Source organism: Plectropomus leopardus, chromosome 8 (assembly GCF_026936395.1).
Source record: "Plectropomus leopardus strain MGB_pleo_1.0 chromosome 8, ASM2693639v1, whole genome shotgun sequence".
NCBI lineage: Eukaryota > Metazoa > Chordata > Actinopteri > Perciformes > Serranidae > Plectropomus > Plectropomus leopardus.
Window position 1 is genome coordinate 11,344,071 of NC_142183.1, and position 16,477 is coordinate 11,360,547.

The 16,477-nt window shown below is 36.6% G+C and overlaps 1 protein-coding gene across 5 annotated transcripts; it reads left to right on the top strand.

Moving 5' to 3' along the window:
* Positions 1-334: 334 nt before the first annotated feature.
* Positions 335-16,245, top strand: clnk (cytokine-dependent hematopoietic cell linker). 5 transcript variants are annotated; one of them, XR_015777215.1, is made up of 17 exons: positions 341-558; positions 3,965-4,016; positions 6,780-6,933; positions 8,940-8,992; positions 9,065-9,131; positions 11,299-11,349; positions 11,430-11,464; positions 11,569-11,579; positions 11,669-11,752; positions 12,399-12,420; positions 13,987-14,011; positions 14,092-14,200; positions 14,284-14,300; positions 14,383-14,473; positions 15,540-15,605; positions 15,698-15,853; positions 15,938-16,077. XR_015777215.1 is itself a non-coding variant. In XM_088080885.1 (17 exons), the coding sequence occupies exons 2-17, from the start codon at positions 4,014-4,016 to the stop codon at positions 16,088-16,090; spliced, it is 1,101 nt and encodes a 366-aa protein (XP_087937011.1). In that variant the 5' UTR covers positions 358-558; positions 3,965-4,013; the 3' UTR covers positions 16,091-16,245. The 5 variants fall into 5 exon arrangements, 4 of the variants coding, with proteins under 4 accessions (XP_087937012.1, XP_087937011.1, XP_087937010.1 ...); XM_088080885.1 differs by having other exon boundaries at positions 358-558; positions 14,379-14,473; positions 15,938-16,245; XM_088080884.1 differs by having other exon boundaries at positions 361-558; positions 14,379-14,473; positions 15,540-15,614; positions 15,938-16,245.
* The last annotated feature ends 232 nt before the right edge of the window (positions 16,246-16,477 follow it).

Here is a 16,477-nt window from a genome sequence, read left to right on the forward strand (position 1 = left end):
GCAGATTCATTTGACCCTGATTTACTGAGCAAACGGGAAGGTCCTGGTTTTAGAAATAGTCTTGCGCATTTAAGTTTTGCGATGCTGTTGCATGAAACTAGTCTCACACTTGCAGAAGTTGTCAATGCTACACAGCAAAAGCCAACATAGAAAACATTGAGGTTAAAGCTCTTAATCCAACTACTTTTCATGTTGTATATGAATAGGTTACTGCAGAGCACAATGTTTTCACAAATTGTTTGAAATCAGGTCAAAGATGCAGAGGAAGCCCTCCCCTAACAAACCTTTTACTGTCTAAAACATCAGTGAAGACCTCTGGTTATAGGCCAGTTATTCACCACACAGGAAGTTATTTTGGGTTACTGCAGTGGGCTGTTTAACGCCGACAGTCAGTCTCGAGGCAGCCCAGGTGTTTCTGTGTGTGTTTGTGTGGGGGGGACAGAAAGAAAAAAACTGCAGACTATCTGTTCTTGTAACCAAATACATTCAACCAGATAGGCAGAAATTGCTGAACACCCACTGAGGCAGGTGTGCTTGTTGTGAAAGTCTTCTGAAAAGGTAAGGAACTTTTGTATTTGTGATTGTGTACAAAAGCAGTAAAAAGTAGCTTTGTTCTAAAAATAGATACAAATACAAAGAGGGAAGCTTTGAAATGCAGTATTTCCTGCCAGAGTTCAGAATCCTGCTTTAGTTTAAAATTCAGTCACCACTTGCTTTTAGATTTTAGATTTAAGGTTACTTATAAGCGTTATGCATGAGCGCTCATTATGAGCTTTAATGTAAATCAGGCTCCTTCTGCAAAAAAAGCACAAAATTCATCGCTGTGGTTGCACACAATGCTGATGATTCATTTAAACTACTTTGTGTTTGCTCTAAATAATAGCTTAAATATCTCCACTGCAATGATTAAAGAAACACATTTATTGTTGTTAATTTGCTAGTAGTATTAGCTCTAAAATAGCTGCACAAATACCATACAACTCTGGCTTTAAAAAGACGTGTCAATACATTTACCACCACAAAACAAACAAGCAGATGGCTAATTAAACACATGAATATCTGTCAGCACCAAGAAAATATTTTTACCAATAGTGAGTAACATGTTATGAAAAACAAGTTACAGTATGTCCTAGTTTGATCCCTCTTGATATTGTTTCTCTCCTCAGACTGAGCTTTTTCTCGCTCTCCGCAGTTGATAGTTTCTTGACGCCAGAAGCAAAGCCAGGTCACAAATCCTTAAGTAGTCTGGTGGTTTGAGTTGCCACAAATCCTCTGCACCCAATTTCCATGGGGCAGAAGTTTATTTTCCAGACTAACTGCTCAACCTCAGACGTGAGCTCCAAGTATCTAATCTCCTTCCTTTTCATACGTCTCATCCAACACCACTTCCCATGGCCCGGTAAGCTCTGCTAAGTAGACAGACGGCCCTGCTGAGTGTTGGACCACACTGCCAAATCCAATACTGAGTTTGAATCTCCCTTTTGGGACTGTGAGTTGGTAGCCGGTTATGTCTCATGGCATTTTCACAATCCTTGAGCCTCGCTTAAATGTCCTAACTTCTATTTTAGGTAAGTTTCGTTCCTGCTTCCTGTTTTGTTTTCTTTCACAGCCAAAGGGATTCAAAGATAAAAACCTGCCAATCAAAGAGTGATTGATTGTTTCTTTTCCTCTCGTTGCCTCTCTCACTGAAAACATGATTTTAAAATTGATTATGTGTCATAAAAAACTCAAATGTTGGATAAGTGGAGGATATGTGACTAAGACCCATGCATCAGTCTTCTTTTTGCAATTCAGATTCAGATCAAGACAAAACAATTACTCATGACTCTGTGATATTCCTGTGGAGCACTAAAAGTCTGGCATTTTGTTTACACTATCCAAAAATAACCCAATATAAGCGTAAAAAGTAGGTAAATAAATATATGTATTGTCACAAGTGTGAAAGCTACTTTCACAGTTTTGTTGACCATCAGCACATATAAATCTGCAGCTGTTAATAACTTAATAGTCTTGATAGACAAACCAATTTTAATTTTCTTCACCTAGCTGGTAGGTTAAATATAAAAAGAACAGAAGGTGATAAAACTAGCATTTAACCCTTCACTTACAGTGAGATAATCTGAGGTGATTACTGAGACATTGAGTAATAAGGTGCTACACCCACATAAATTAAGTCAAACGTTTGACACTGTTAGTAGGTAATGTCTTTGTAAAACCTCTACTCTGACGACTGATTTATGCTAAATGTTAGATACAGAGACAGCGATAGAGACAAAGACGGAAAAGGAGACAGAAACGGAGAGAGAGAAGAAGCCTTCTGTCTGTACTTTGCATACATTTCGTCCATATTTGTGCGCGTTTTCTGAAAGCTTATGAATACAGATGACACAGTAGTATCATCTGAGATCGGGGGGACAGAGTAACGTGGTTGAAAGTGACAAACAACAGCGGAACAGAAAAAATCTGTAATATTTTATGATCAACAGTAACATATAGTGAAAATTGTTAAAAGAATACTCCATCAACATGTTGGGATGTATACAATGGCAGACAACCAGTGTCTTAAATGCTGCCTCCTTTTAAAGGTGCAATATTTCATCTTCCTCCACTGGCACCTTGCTTTTTTGTTATGTGAAACTTCTAAATCCAACCTCTAGTGGCACTTATTGGCTCGAGCAATCATAAAACTCCCTGAGACTAACGATAGCTTTGTATCTCTGACTGAATTTGTTGTGTAATGTCATATAATATACTGGCAGCATATATTTTCTACACTACACTGATGACACTTTACTTTATCTCTTGGCAGAATAAATTACATTAATTGCTGTGCTCTCTTAAAACTATGCAACTTTTGCACAACGGCAACGACTGTGACCACAAGTGACAACTATGAGACTGTGGTGCTCAGTAATCTATAAGCCTTGTCTTTGCTATTCTGTTGCTAGGAGAACAGCTCTGGCCCGTTTACTTCCTGCCAGCTATTGCATTAACAAACACGGCAACACAAAATACAGAGGGACTCATTCAGAACGTTTATGTTATCAAGTTAGAAAAGGTCTATAACCAGTAAGCTATATCTCAACAAACATTAACTAATATTAACAACCTTAAGCCACTATTCATACAAGACCAAGTAAAGCTGTAGTTGCAAAACCTCTGACTGTATTAGACCAAACAGGATGTGTTTTATTGTTAATAAAAGAAGGTTTTACTTTGAAAGAGGGACCCTGTGTTGTCTCAATGATTATACAAAGTCTCGCTATCATGTCATAAGTAAACAATTAAATTTTGACAAAACTGAAAAAATCACCACAAAGTAAACAAACCAACTGTTATATATATGGTGAGGATCTTCTCTACCATAATTCTATATTGATATATGATATGATGATAAATGATGTATGACTTTTTATTTTATTAAGTTATTTTATCTAAAGTTGTAAAAGCAAAAGCATCGTGTGAAGTTTTTTTCCCTCTTAAAACAGCTTAATCAGGATATTTTTTTGTGATAATTTTCAGTGATAATTCAGATTTTACGAACAAGCCGTTGTTCTTACGAGAGACTTAATTTTAATCATATCACAATGACTGACTAATCCCGGAGGCTCAGTGGGATGTTGATTAACAAGATATATCTGATTTTTTTAAATTCATATGTTTCCATGTTTAAGAGGCATCTGTCCTTCTTGATTAAAAAAATAAAATAATAAATCTTTGTTATTTTAATGAAGGTTTTTCACAGTAAATTCAGATATAGTTTCTTTCCACTGATTGTTAAAACTCAGATCAACAAACTGAAGAGAGACCCGCCAGGGGCCACAAACAGCTCTGTTTAGTTGTATATGAAGACGTCACTCTGCTGCATGTGTAACTGTTGAGGAAAGTCCAAGGACAAATTGTGTTGGAAGGCCAGATTCTTTTGCAGAACATTAAACTAATGATGTTTTTCATATTGTTTCAGCCCCTCGTTAGCTGCAGAGAGAGGCAACAGCCATGAGTCTGCTGTGATAATGGTGAGTTATTGCGCCCGTATCCACAGCGTTTCCCTTACGGTTCCACATGAATGTTCCCAGGGGAAGCTTTGGGAGTTTGCAGCCCCCCTGTGTAATTACCTTTTAGCACAGCAATGAGGAAAGACTATGATTCTGCTCTGTCATTGTTAGTGCACAAAGGAACAATGCAGGGACACTCTCTGTATTTTTACTATGATTCATTACTTTTGTTTTAGGTTGCATTAATGTTCCTTAAGAAGTTAATTATGAAAATATATTTTAATTTATTTAGTCTTACTGATTAAAATCATAATCATCTCTTAAATTCATTGAAACTCATTAGATAAATAACTTAAATATTGCTAATTTTAATGGAACAGTCATATTTCACTCCACATAAATGTCTTATTGTGGTTATGAATATTAAATGTACTGTATATTTCCAAAAGATCGGAATCACAAGAGGCACCCCAATTTGATATTATTAAGATACAATATTATTTAAATGATTTGTGATCTGCTCAGTATTGCAATAATGTATCTTGCGATATATTGCAATTTATTACCTTATTTCAAACGCTAATTTAGGAAAAACTTTGTTAACATCTGTTTTTATTTAAAATGAAGTTTGAAGTCTGTTTATCTCACTTCAGCTATTTATATTGCATCAATATGTGTCAGGTGGACTTAAAAGACATTGATTTCATCATTCTTGTAGGCAACCAAAAGTTGAATTTGTATTTTTAAAATGAATAATTTATATAATATAATAGTGCCTCTTGCCTCTCTCTGCAGCTAACTTGTCATGGTAGGGAGAAAATTACCATTAGTATTTGAATGAACTGTAAACTCTAGAGGGGAGGTTTTTACTATAAGCCCCTTTGGGTTTTCTTTACCTCTCCTGCACAATTCTTGTTATGTTTGTTATTATCTACTATTTCATTATCTATTAGCTTTTACCTAATCTTGTGTGCTAATAAATTAAATTAAATATAATAAAAAAAAACAATAATTGCGAAATATTGCAATATTATGCTGTGTTTTTTTTCCAACCACCCTTAATATGCACTGCACACTATACACTTAGCTGCGACAGTGAAACAGCATTGATGACAACCTGCCATCCCCTTCAGATAGTTTTCAAAATGTACTTTCTATGCATCGTTACCTCACGACACTTTTCATAAATGCAGAACAGAGTAACAACACAAAGTGTAAAGTGGGGTTTTTTTTCATCATTTTTCTGACGTTGTACTCCCTCGCATCCACTTTCCAAAATCACATGAATTCCTTTGAGGTTATGCCCTTGTAATGCTCTGACTTTAACAAGGCAAAGTTCATATAGTCATCAGAAATAAAAATTCTAAGTCATAAATGCAGAAATGCTGCTAGTCAGAGTCTATACTGGGTTTAAAAAATTATTTTTCCCCTACCAGTAACTGTCATCTGCAGGCAGGATGGTGACAGCCGTCTCTTTTGGTTGATTAGATCCCCGTAGCCATCTGCAAGTGTGCCTGTTCCATCTGCAGCCTTTAAATAGAGAGATGAGTTAGACATTCTCAGCACACTGGGCAAGAATGTGCTCAATAGGAGTATACAAGGTCTGAGGAATATTTTTAGTAAATTGCTAAAACTTCAACTATTTTACAAGCATTGCTAATGTGAGAAAGTGGCCCTGACAGCAAGTTCTAATTGCACTTGGCTGTAATTTAAACATAACAACATCATATTATAACAAATTAACCTCAAATACATCACAGGATATTTACAGCATGGGCCAATTCATTCTAATGCTTTCAGCCAACTAGGGACAGTTATATTAGACATTGCAATTTTTGTGAAGTCAAAATCTTGATGTGAAAATATCCTAAGGGGTATTTTTAGTCAATCTTATCCCGCCACCTTTTGCAATATAAGAACTAGAACTTCTGCTCTATTTTGAAAAGTCCACAGTTTGTGCACATACACAGACAAACATGTGGTTATTGTATAAATCATTGTCTTTCAAAATAAACTTTCGGGATTCATCATAACGCCTGAAACCAATGGAACCTGAGCTTCCAAAAAGAGATATTTCCAGCCTTAGGCGACATATTCATGGTGACACTGCGCCTGCTGGACAAAAACATCAATTTCCTCTCGGGGAAAAGCCAATCTGGACTCTCTTCTTCATTACAAAAGAGCCTCTTCTGATGTGAAGCACATTGCTTTTAAATTGAATGAGAGAAGCTGGTGTGATTGGCCCTGATTGATGCACCCATTGATAATATATTCATCCTAATCTCACCTGTTTCTCCAGCTTCACCACATGTGCACTAAAATACACAGTCATAAAGCCCTTTGTGTCATTTGCCATGAACATAAACAAAAATAGACAATTGTAATTATTTAACACTGTGTCACAGACTGTCATTTTTTTCTGTGACTGGTTGTGTGTGCGTTAGTGTTTGTGTGACTATAAAGCTTTAAAAAGGAAATCCCTCAGAGACAGGGGGTGGATTATGCTGCAACACCTCATTATATCTTCCTGTGCTTATCAGTGTTGTAAATGTCTAAAAGATGTAACACTAGCTGTCTCCTAAGAATATAGAACTGTATGTTACAGCACGTAATGAGCAAGAAGCAGCAAGACTCAAAGGTGATTTCAAGTTTACTGATTTCATTATTTTTTAAAGCAGATTAGCACATTTGTTTCCACTAAAAAGTGTTAAAAACTGAGATGAATTTTGTCTTTTGTACATTTAGTATCTCAAATTTTAATCAACTGCCATTTCCTCTCCACAGAATCGCAACAGGACAGGCAGGAACAGAAATCAAAGATGTGGTAACCATAATAACGTTGCAGAGTCTGAGTACGATGTGGTGGATGACCAGGAGGAAGTGCTAAATGTGCACATACTTCCTGCGAGGCCTATAAATGATGAGAGAGAGTATGCAGGTAGAAAAGACAACACTTTCACTTTCACTGAGCTTTTTCCAGTTTTGCTTACGTAGAATGTAGCGTGGGTTTAGTTTCATTTAATCCTCACAAATGTCGAAGTCAAGTTTTGTTTCTGTTTGTTTAACCTTGTTTACATTAAAGCTGGGTGAAAAACAGTGCAACCACAAAGTTGCCATATTGGTCACTGAGTGGGATGAGACTTAGATTGAGCGAATCTGACCTTTACTATTTGTCGCCACCTGTCAAGTTGTCATTACTGCTGTCTGCCTTACAGGGACAGTTCACCCACAATCAATATTATACTACTATACTATTTATCCATCAAGATTGTTTAGGTGCGAGTTAGTGAGTGTAGTAGATATCAACCGTAGAGATGTCTGCCTTCTCTCCAATATCGTGGAACTAGATGGCACTCAGCTTGAGGTGCTCAAAGCACCAAATAAAAAAATAAAAATAAACAACTGGAAAAACTCAACAGTAATGCCTATTTCCAGAAATCATGACACAGTAACTCAAGATAATCCACAGACCTTGTGAGCAGTTTCATGGAGGAACTATTTTCTTTGTACCAAACTACACCTGCCCACCCCATCGTCGCACAGAGGGAAACATCTACTGTAGCTGCTCCCCTCCAGTTCAGCCACGGACACAAGGCGTTTGTCTCATTTTACGGGCTTTTATTACACAAAAATGCAGTCATTACATTAACATTAATTAGCAAAAGACACTCAAAGCATTATTTAATTCAACTCAAATGTCAATAATGAAATTAAAGGTATAAGTGCCACTTATGGTAGTTATATCTACTGCTAGCTCACATAGCACCACTGAGCTGGCTAATGTTACAGCTCAGCAGAGATGGATGCCATTAATGTTTACACCTTGTGCTATCATAAGCTCGAGACTCTAGTCCACAAGTAGATGCACGCTTCCTTCAGCGCAGTGATACGGTTGGTGGGTGTAGTACGGTAGAAAGAAAATAGTTCCTCCATGAAAATGCTCACAACAAGGTCTGTGGATTATCTTGAGTAACCAGGTCATGATTTGTGGAGAGAGACATTGCTACTGAGTTAATAAATAAATAAATACAATTATTTTTGGTGTTTTGGGCACCACAATCCAAGTGCCGTCTAATTCTATTATAAATAAGAAAAGGCAGACATTTGGACAGCTGATATCTCCAACACTCCAAAACTCACTCCAAAATGATCTAGACTGATAAATAACACTACGTTTAAGGATAGAAAAAAAATGTTTTTTTTGATTGAGGAATGAACTCTCCCTTCAAATATAGCACATAAAATGCATAGATAGTTCATGTAAAATTCATAGATAGCTCATAAACCATATTTCAAAAAAAAAATTTTTTACTTTAAGTCCCAAATTTCAACTTAAACATGTGTCTGCATTGTAGTTGACAAAATGAGAGTGATTTTGTTTCATTTTCCTACACAGAATAGCTCTGGTGAACATAATTAGAATGAAGCTGAGTGAAGTGCAGGCACAAAAATAACTAGCTCCACCGCAAACTGTAGTGAGAATGAAAGCGGAGTGTATCAGAGAGAGAGAGAGAGAGAGAAAGCTCATGCTGAGTGAGCATGATCTGCCAGTGGGTCTCCAGGGCCATCTGTTGGCTGAGTCAGACTGCGGGAGATTACAATTATCCAGGAGCCGAAGGGGGAGAGAGGGAAGCATGTAGTGTGAATAGACTCCCTTTACTCTCCTGCATGGATGTGGCCCACAGCCAGGGGCCTCACAGCTGCACGTCTACAACTTTATACTGAATGTGGCTTTTAAATTTGTTCACACTTGGAGTGTTCTCCCTCTGTAATCAATACAGTCTGCTGCTGCAGCGTACTGCTGGGACTGGCAACGACCGAGTTACAACGATGATACAAACTCATGGAGTGTTTAAAGTGTCTACTAACACTGGAACTACTGAAACTACTATCATTACTATCACTGTAAGAGCGAGGGCATCACAACTTCTTTTTGCTTTCAAGACAGGGATCTTCCAAGGTCATCATCGGCTCAGAGCCTCTCATCACTCGCCACTGTAAGCTTTCTGATTTTTGTTTTCTATAAATAATTTAATTACAACTGCACTGCTGTAAATGTCTGCTTATAGCTTGTGTGCTCTCCACTCCATCAGGGTAACGCTAACATCCCACCGAGAGAAATCCCCCATACTTCAGGTAGAGAAATGCAAATTTCCATCATCTGAATTTTAATTATTGTGCTTAACACACATAGTGGTGGTCTTACTTGGCCTGCCACAAGAAGCTAATGATGTTATAAACTATGGAGGAAGTATACAAATTGTTAACTTAATTAAGAGTACTTATATCAAACAGTGAAAATACTCTATAACACATGAAAGTCTTAGTCTGAGTAAAAGTATGCATGTATAATTGGGAAAATGCACTTAAAGTATCAAAAGTAGGGGTTGACTGATATTATTTCTTCGGGGCAGATACCGATTATTAGTAGTTAATAGGACCGATAACAGATATTTGGAATTGATATGCATTTACAATAAAAATGAAAATCTTTATGTCAATATTTAAATTTGGAATATAACAAACTCCAAAACAAAACTTTTATGAAATGTTTAATAAAAACTGAAATGTTCAACATCATATACAGCAACTTGACTTATTGTTGTGTCAATAAGTCAAGTGAAAATTTAAATTTAAAAAAAAGTAAATAAAAATAGCTCCCTTAATTTTTACAAAGTAAAAGTTCCTCCCATGCTGACACTTTGTTTGGACTTTCTAATTAATTAATTTTATTGGCGATCATTAAAATAAAATACCCATATAGATAATCTGCAAAATGCCATATATCAGCCCCAATAATCGGCCAGGCCAATAATCTGTTGACCACTAATTAAACAAAAATGGCCCCTAAGAGTTTTATACTATTATGTATTATAGATTATTATGACACATACATTTAAAAGCCAAATGTTACTGTTGAAGTTATGTTTTTTAGGTTGCATTTGGTTAAGGTGGAGCTAATTTTGAACTATTAGTGGCTACTGATTATTTCCATTAAGGATTCAACTGGTGATTTTTTTCTCTATTAAGTGAAGGATTGTTTGCTTTTCAAAAAGAGAGAAAATATTGATAAATTCTGTGACAATTATCAAGAGCCCCAAAAACACCTTCACAACATTTGTTTCATCCAACCAACAGTCCAAATCTCCACATTATTACAGATACAGTACATGATAATTATTGCACTTACTTAAAGCAAAAGCAACAAATCTTCACATTTGTGAAGCTGGAATCATGAAATCTTTTTGTTTTTACGTAAAAAATAACTTCAGTTAGTTTTCTTTCGATTGACTAATGATTACTTGACCAATCATTTCACCTGTACTGGTATATACTCTACAAATGTAGAACGGTAAAAAGTCTGATATTTTTCTACTGAGATGAAGTAGAGTAGAAGTATTAAGTGGCATTAAAAGAAAAGGCTCAACTACCTGAGTAAATGTGGTAGTTGCTTTTCTCTGCAACTTAGAGACTTATATTTACTTGGCCACAGGCTGCTGCTCAGCAGTGGTTACAAAGGGTTGTCATCATCATTCAAGAATTAACATTAAATTAAATGGCAACTCAGGAATGTGAAAGTGTTGCTCATAGTACTCATAGTACTGAAAACATACACATACCACAGCTTCATAGTCTCTTTGAGATCACAGTATTAATTTTATGCACATTCACGGCACGGTTCAGTCTTTTCAGTGTTCGCATAAATCCCCAGACAGTCAAGGTAACAACTAGCTACTGAACACAGTCAAGCATGTGACTCAGATATTTGTCACAGTTTATTATATCTGCATGCTTTCGAAATCACATTTAATGCTTTTTAACCCCTTAAAAACCCGAGCACATCACCGTTATTTCTTCCAAAAACACTTAAAAAAAGAAGTTACAAGATGCATGCAATAAGCTATAAAAAAATCATCTGAAATTTAGCAATAAATAAATAAATTAATAAAATGAATCAAAAGCAAAATAATATTTTAAAAAATAATACAATGATGAAATTATTAACATTAATGGTTAATTGTAAATACAGTTAAATTAGAAAATTGATGTCATTCCAGGTTTTAAAGGCTTAATATATTTTAAATGAGCATGTAATACTTAAGCTGATGATTTTCAAGTCAATTATGGCCCTTCATGTTTCGGTTTAAAGCAAACTACCTACAGCCTTGCAGTTTACTAAAAAGTGTAAACTTTCCCTCTGAAAAGGGGGCAGAATATCAAAATTGTATTTAAGAGCACTTCTCCAGTAAACATATTCTCTTCACATGATTATTTTTCTACATTCTGTGTTTTTTAAACACAGCTCCCACGGTAAATAGAGACCTGAAACCAAGCAGAAGAAAGGCCAGATTTGGTAAGATGACTTAACTTTCCTCACATTCACTCCCGTCTGGCCTCAGAGACAGCTTATATATTCACATGTTGCTCTTTTAGATAAAAGGCCTGCACCTGCGCCGCCAGGAGACCAGGTAAACACTTACAGCTCAGTGTATCATTAATTCTGATGTGTAAATAATTGTGATGATTGCAACTCATAAAATAGTTAATGACTTTTCTCTCTTCAATATCACAGCACTCACACAGGTAATTTACTCCACTACTATTCAAGTTATTCATTGTTGACTTTAAAATAGTTATAAATGGACTTACAGCTGAAGCCTTTGTACTTCCAGGTGCTCTCCATCACCTCCACCATTTATCTCGGAGTTAGTGAATCACCTGCCTGCGCTGACTGTACATGAACCCTGCAGGAGAAAGTGAGTGCTGTTTTACTGCAGGACACAAAGCAAGAAGTCAGACCATCACTTGTTGCCGTTTTATTAAGCTGTAGCTGGCTTTGACCCTCACTTCTAAGTTGTACATGCTTGTTAACTTTGCTTGCCTTCGCTTCTTGTGTTCATCTAAGATGAGAGCAGAGGAGGCAAGGAGGAGACACGAGGAGTCAAGGAAACAGGCATTTAATAAAATGAGATATCCATGCTCCTGAGCCATTAACTTAAAAGCTACATCAATTATATGTGACGTGTGGCATAGCTGCATCATCAGCTGTGTGTCCAAAGTCACTGAAAAAGACTTCTGCAGAGGATACACCTGTGCATCCTCACTCATGGCTCCTGAGGGCCACGCCTCCTCTCTCTTCTCTCCTTGAGATGCATTAAAGGAGCTAAAACACCCTTTTTTGAGATTTTCAGGTCAGACAGGAGGAAGAGGAGAAAAATGAGAAAAGCCCTTCTTGGGACCCTCTGTTCTGTGTGAATAGTGGAAAGGACGCCCTCTTTGTTTGAAGTTTGTACAGTGTAGCAGTGGCGCCATCTGCTGTCAGAAATATTATCACAGGAAGGATTTGTGTCTGATAAAGCACATTGTGATGTTATGTGTAACTAATACTCTTTTCCATTTCAGTGGACAGAAAGCAACCAAAAAGGTAGGTATTCACACATGCTGCATAATTTTTACACCTAAGAAATGTTGTGCCAGATTTTTTTCATGATCTTGTTGCCTGGGTCTCACTTGTGTATGTACCATTTATTTATCTATTATGTTAGTTGTTTACTTTCCCATACCAGTAATACTTAACTTGCAACCCGTGAGTTCGCAGATTTGGCCTGTGATGCCCGCTGATATTTTCTAATTCACAATGAAAATAAGCAGACTCATGCTGGTCTTGTCAGTGGTAGTGGTAGTTTCTACTTCTGTAACCCTAAAACTATGTTGTTTACATGGTGCCATGACACAAACTTTTCTTCCAATCAATAGGGATTTAGCCATGTTATTTTCATAATCATTTACTTCTATCTTAAACTAGTGTTGTCTCAAATATCAATTTGTCAAGAAATATCAAATCTGAGCATTTTAAACTGTTTCATTACATTTTTTTTCACATTATCAATACACAGGCACTAGCTACAAGGGGTGGGGGGAAATCGATTCACATAAGGATCTCGATTCTCTTTATAAAAAATCCTACATCGATTATTCTTAACCCTCTTAAATTTTTATCATTTAGAAAAGTCTTAATAATTTTGAGACCGTTTGTCGAATCGCCTTACTGTTTTCGCCGGTGAAAGCTGCCGGCTGCGCCGTTCAGAGGGATGTCTCCGATGCATCGTAGCTCTTTTAGAAGCCTCAGTATCCAGCCTGCGAACTCGGGTGTTTTGCGGGACCTTGTTCAATAAATACATGGTGATAGATCCGATATTGGGTGTCTTCCGTCCATATTTTATCCATATTTCGATGACAAAAGTACATTAGCATTGATGCTAAACGCCATATTGGTTTCCCATGGTTCCTTTGGAGAAAGGTCAGAGGTTTGTTTCGGTCTTGTCCACCAATCGGAAAACGATCCGACGCTTTATATCCGCTTACGTATGCCACACGTCATCTGGAGCACACTGCACTGTCAGTGGCCTAATCCTATTGTAGCTATCGCTCAGTTATTGGTAGCGTCTCCTGCGTTAGAATAAACTCTGGTAGCCCCTATAATGACAATAATAATAATAATAATAATAATAATAATAATAATAATAATAATAATAAGACAAGGGTAAATCAGGAGACAGTGTAACAAGCAGCAGGGCCCTATATGGATGTAAATCCTGTGTTCACTGCAGGCGGAGCAGGCAGGAGAATCAGGCCCCTCTTTGACGTGTCAGGAGTGTGATGTGGCCCTCTGCATCATCACAGATGGAAGCTGCCTTGCAGAATGGCACAGATAATGGGATACACCAAAAAAAAAAACCAATGGGACTTTTTTGGAAATTGATTTTGAATTGGAAATCGTTTTGAATCGAGAAGCGATTCTGAATCGAATCTTGACCCCAAAAATCGAAATCGAAATTGAATCTTGAGATACTGAAAGATTCACACCCCTAATTGTGACAACACTATATTACTTTACACAAACTCATAACCTAATTAGAAAGGACTCCTTAACTTTTTTGTCATTGTGGGTTGATTTGTTTTTAATCTTTTATGATATTACTTCTAATAGGCAGAATTCAGCTCACATACCAAAGGTAAGAGCTAATTTAGAGTGAATGTAATATTTTTTATTTGAACATCTGACAGTTGTAAAAATGCTGAATGTCTTTTTTAGATCTACAAAATGCTGAAAGTGCTTCAAAAAAGCATGCTGAAAGTGCTTCATCTTTTCATGCCAATCAAAGACATTCTCTGGATCTGGAAACTCATGATATAGAAACAAGGTTCGACTTTCATCTCTCATGCTTTTCAGGACAATTATGTCAAGCTATGCCATGTCTGATTTGCTATGTCTTCCTTTATTTAGGTCACAACAAAATCTAGGTAAGTAATGTTATAGATCATCAACATCAACATTATACATTAATGATGGAATATGTCAACATTAACATCATCTTAAAGAAAGGGTGCCATCAAAACGTCATCACCACGAGTGGCCTCAAACTAAAGAAGACTTTGACCACCATGACTTTGTTCCGATGGAAAAGCCTCAACAGGTATACTCTCTGCTACAGGGTAAAGCAAAGTCTATAAGGGTAAAGCAAAGTCTATAAAATCATTATTTACTGAACTCTATAATATTTAGTCAACAACCCAATTGCCAGAAAATGCTGGCATTGTACATCTCTGCAAACCACAGATAACATTACATTTGTTGGTTATTATGTCGCGGATATGTTAGAACATTTCACTTCAACAAGTGTGCTTAGGTTTAGGCCCCAAAAACATTTGGTTATGGTTAGAAAGAGATCCTGTTTGGGATTTGTTTAAAAAAAGCAGTTTCAGTGGCATTATTACTGCTGGAATCGCAACAATGTCTCTAAAGAAAAAAAAATATTTTTATGGTGCTATCCGCATTAGAAAAAAAGGCCACAGGTGGCTAAAAAACACCAACTTTTGGTGGCTATAAAGGCACTTGATACACAGCAAGGACTTGCTTAAAAAGAGCCAGTTTTGTTGTTTGTTGATCAGAACAGTGGTCTGCAGCTTAGAGAGCATCTCGCCAAAGTGTCATGACATCCACCATACCCTCCACCTCCTAATGGCAAAGTCAGCTCATATACAACATCACATTAGAGACATTGATAATATATGAATAAAATGTGCAAGTTCAACATGTTAATGGTTTGCATAAATGTACAATGCCAACACCATTTTCATTTGGTGACTGGGCTGTTGTTGAATTAACTTTACTCAAGTACTCAACTTATGGACAATTTTCATTGAACTTGAGTATTTCCATTTTATGTTATACTTCTACACCACTACATTTTGCAGGCAAATATTTTACTTTTTACTGCATTACATATACAAAGCATATTTAGATTATAAATTAAATAATAAATCATGATATATTACTATTTGCTGACTGTCAGTATATAAAATAATCAAGAGCCTTATCTTTGGCAGCTGCAACACTAAAGTGATGTACACATTAATGCATCACTAATTATAAACCAGTTATATATATTCTTGTGAAATGGCCATTCTGCCTGGTGTATACTTTTACTTTTTGTGCCTGTAGTAAGCAAACTCTCTGAATACTTCACTAATATTTGGCAGACATACTGTGAGGACTGGTATATCGGGGCTTGTACTCGAGCAGATGCAGAACACGCCTTACACCTGGTAAACAAGGTACTGTACCTCCTCTAGTATGAAGTAAATCCAAAAATTATCAAATATAGCTCATCTATTTTTGATCACATTTACCACATTAGGATGGAGCATTTTTGGTACGAGACTGCTCCGTCAACACCAACAGTGAGCCCTTGGTATTGGCTGTGTACCATGAGAAGAAGGTTTACAATGTAAAAATCCGGTTCATCGAGAACATTGGCAAGTACGTCCTGGGCACAGGACAACGATCAAATGATGTGAGTGGACAAATTTTCAAAAGATAGCTCAACAACCACTCTGTTCATTATATTCACCGAAGCTCACATCTTATTTCTCCTCAGATGTTTGACTCTGTGGCCGACATCATCAAGTTTCACTCCATATTCCCAATAATACTCATCAGTGGAAGAAGTATGCCTGCAAGCAAATACCCAGAAAACTGTGTGCTTACATTTCCAGTAACGAGACGAGATGTTGACCAGCTGCTGCAATAACACCAGAACCATTTCAGCAAAAATAATCTGTTCAATTCCATCTGGTTGTAACCCAAAATATCCACTTATGTTTAACATGAGCATGCTAAGAAACAGCTTACTGTGTGTAAAAATTGTTAAAGTGTTTGTGTCAATAAATAAACGTTTTATCCAAATCTGCAACTAAAGATTATTTTCATTATCAGGTAATTTGTTTGTTACCCTTAATTGTTTTTCTTGTGTACAACAACAGTCCAAAGAACCAAAATATAGCGTTTTTTAATGATACAAAACAGAGAGAAGCAGCAAACTCTTATATAAGAAGAGAATTATCTGTCATTTTTGCTTGATAACTTTACCACATTAACAAAGTACATGGCAATCAATTTTGTGCCTTAGCAAATGGCA

Excerpts from the sequence above, each read along its gene's own strand:
- clnk (XM_088080884.1), top strand. Across the intron at positions 6,934-8,939 it reads TGATGAGAGAGAGTATGCAG|ACAGGGATCTTCCAAGGTCA; the intron begins GTAGAAAAGACA and ends TTTGCTTTCAAG. Across the intron at positions 9,132-11,298 it reads AGAAATCCCCCATACTTCAG|CTCCCACGGTAAATAGAGAC; the intron begins GTAGAGAAATGC and ends TTTTAAACACAG.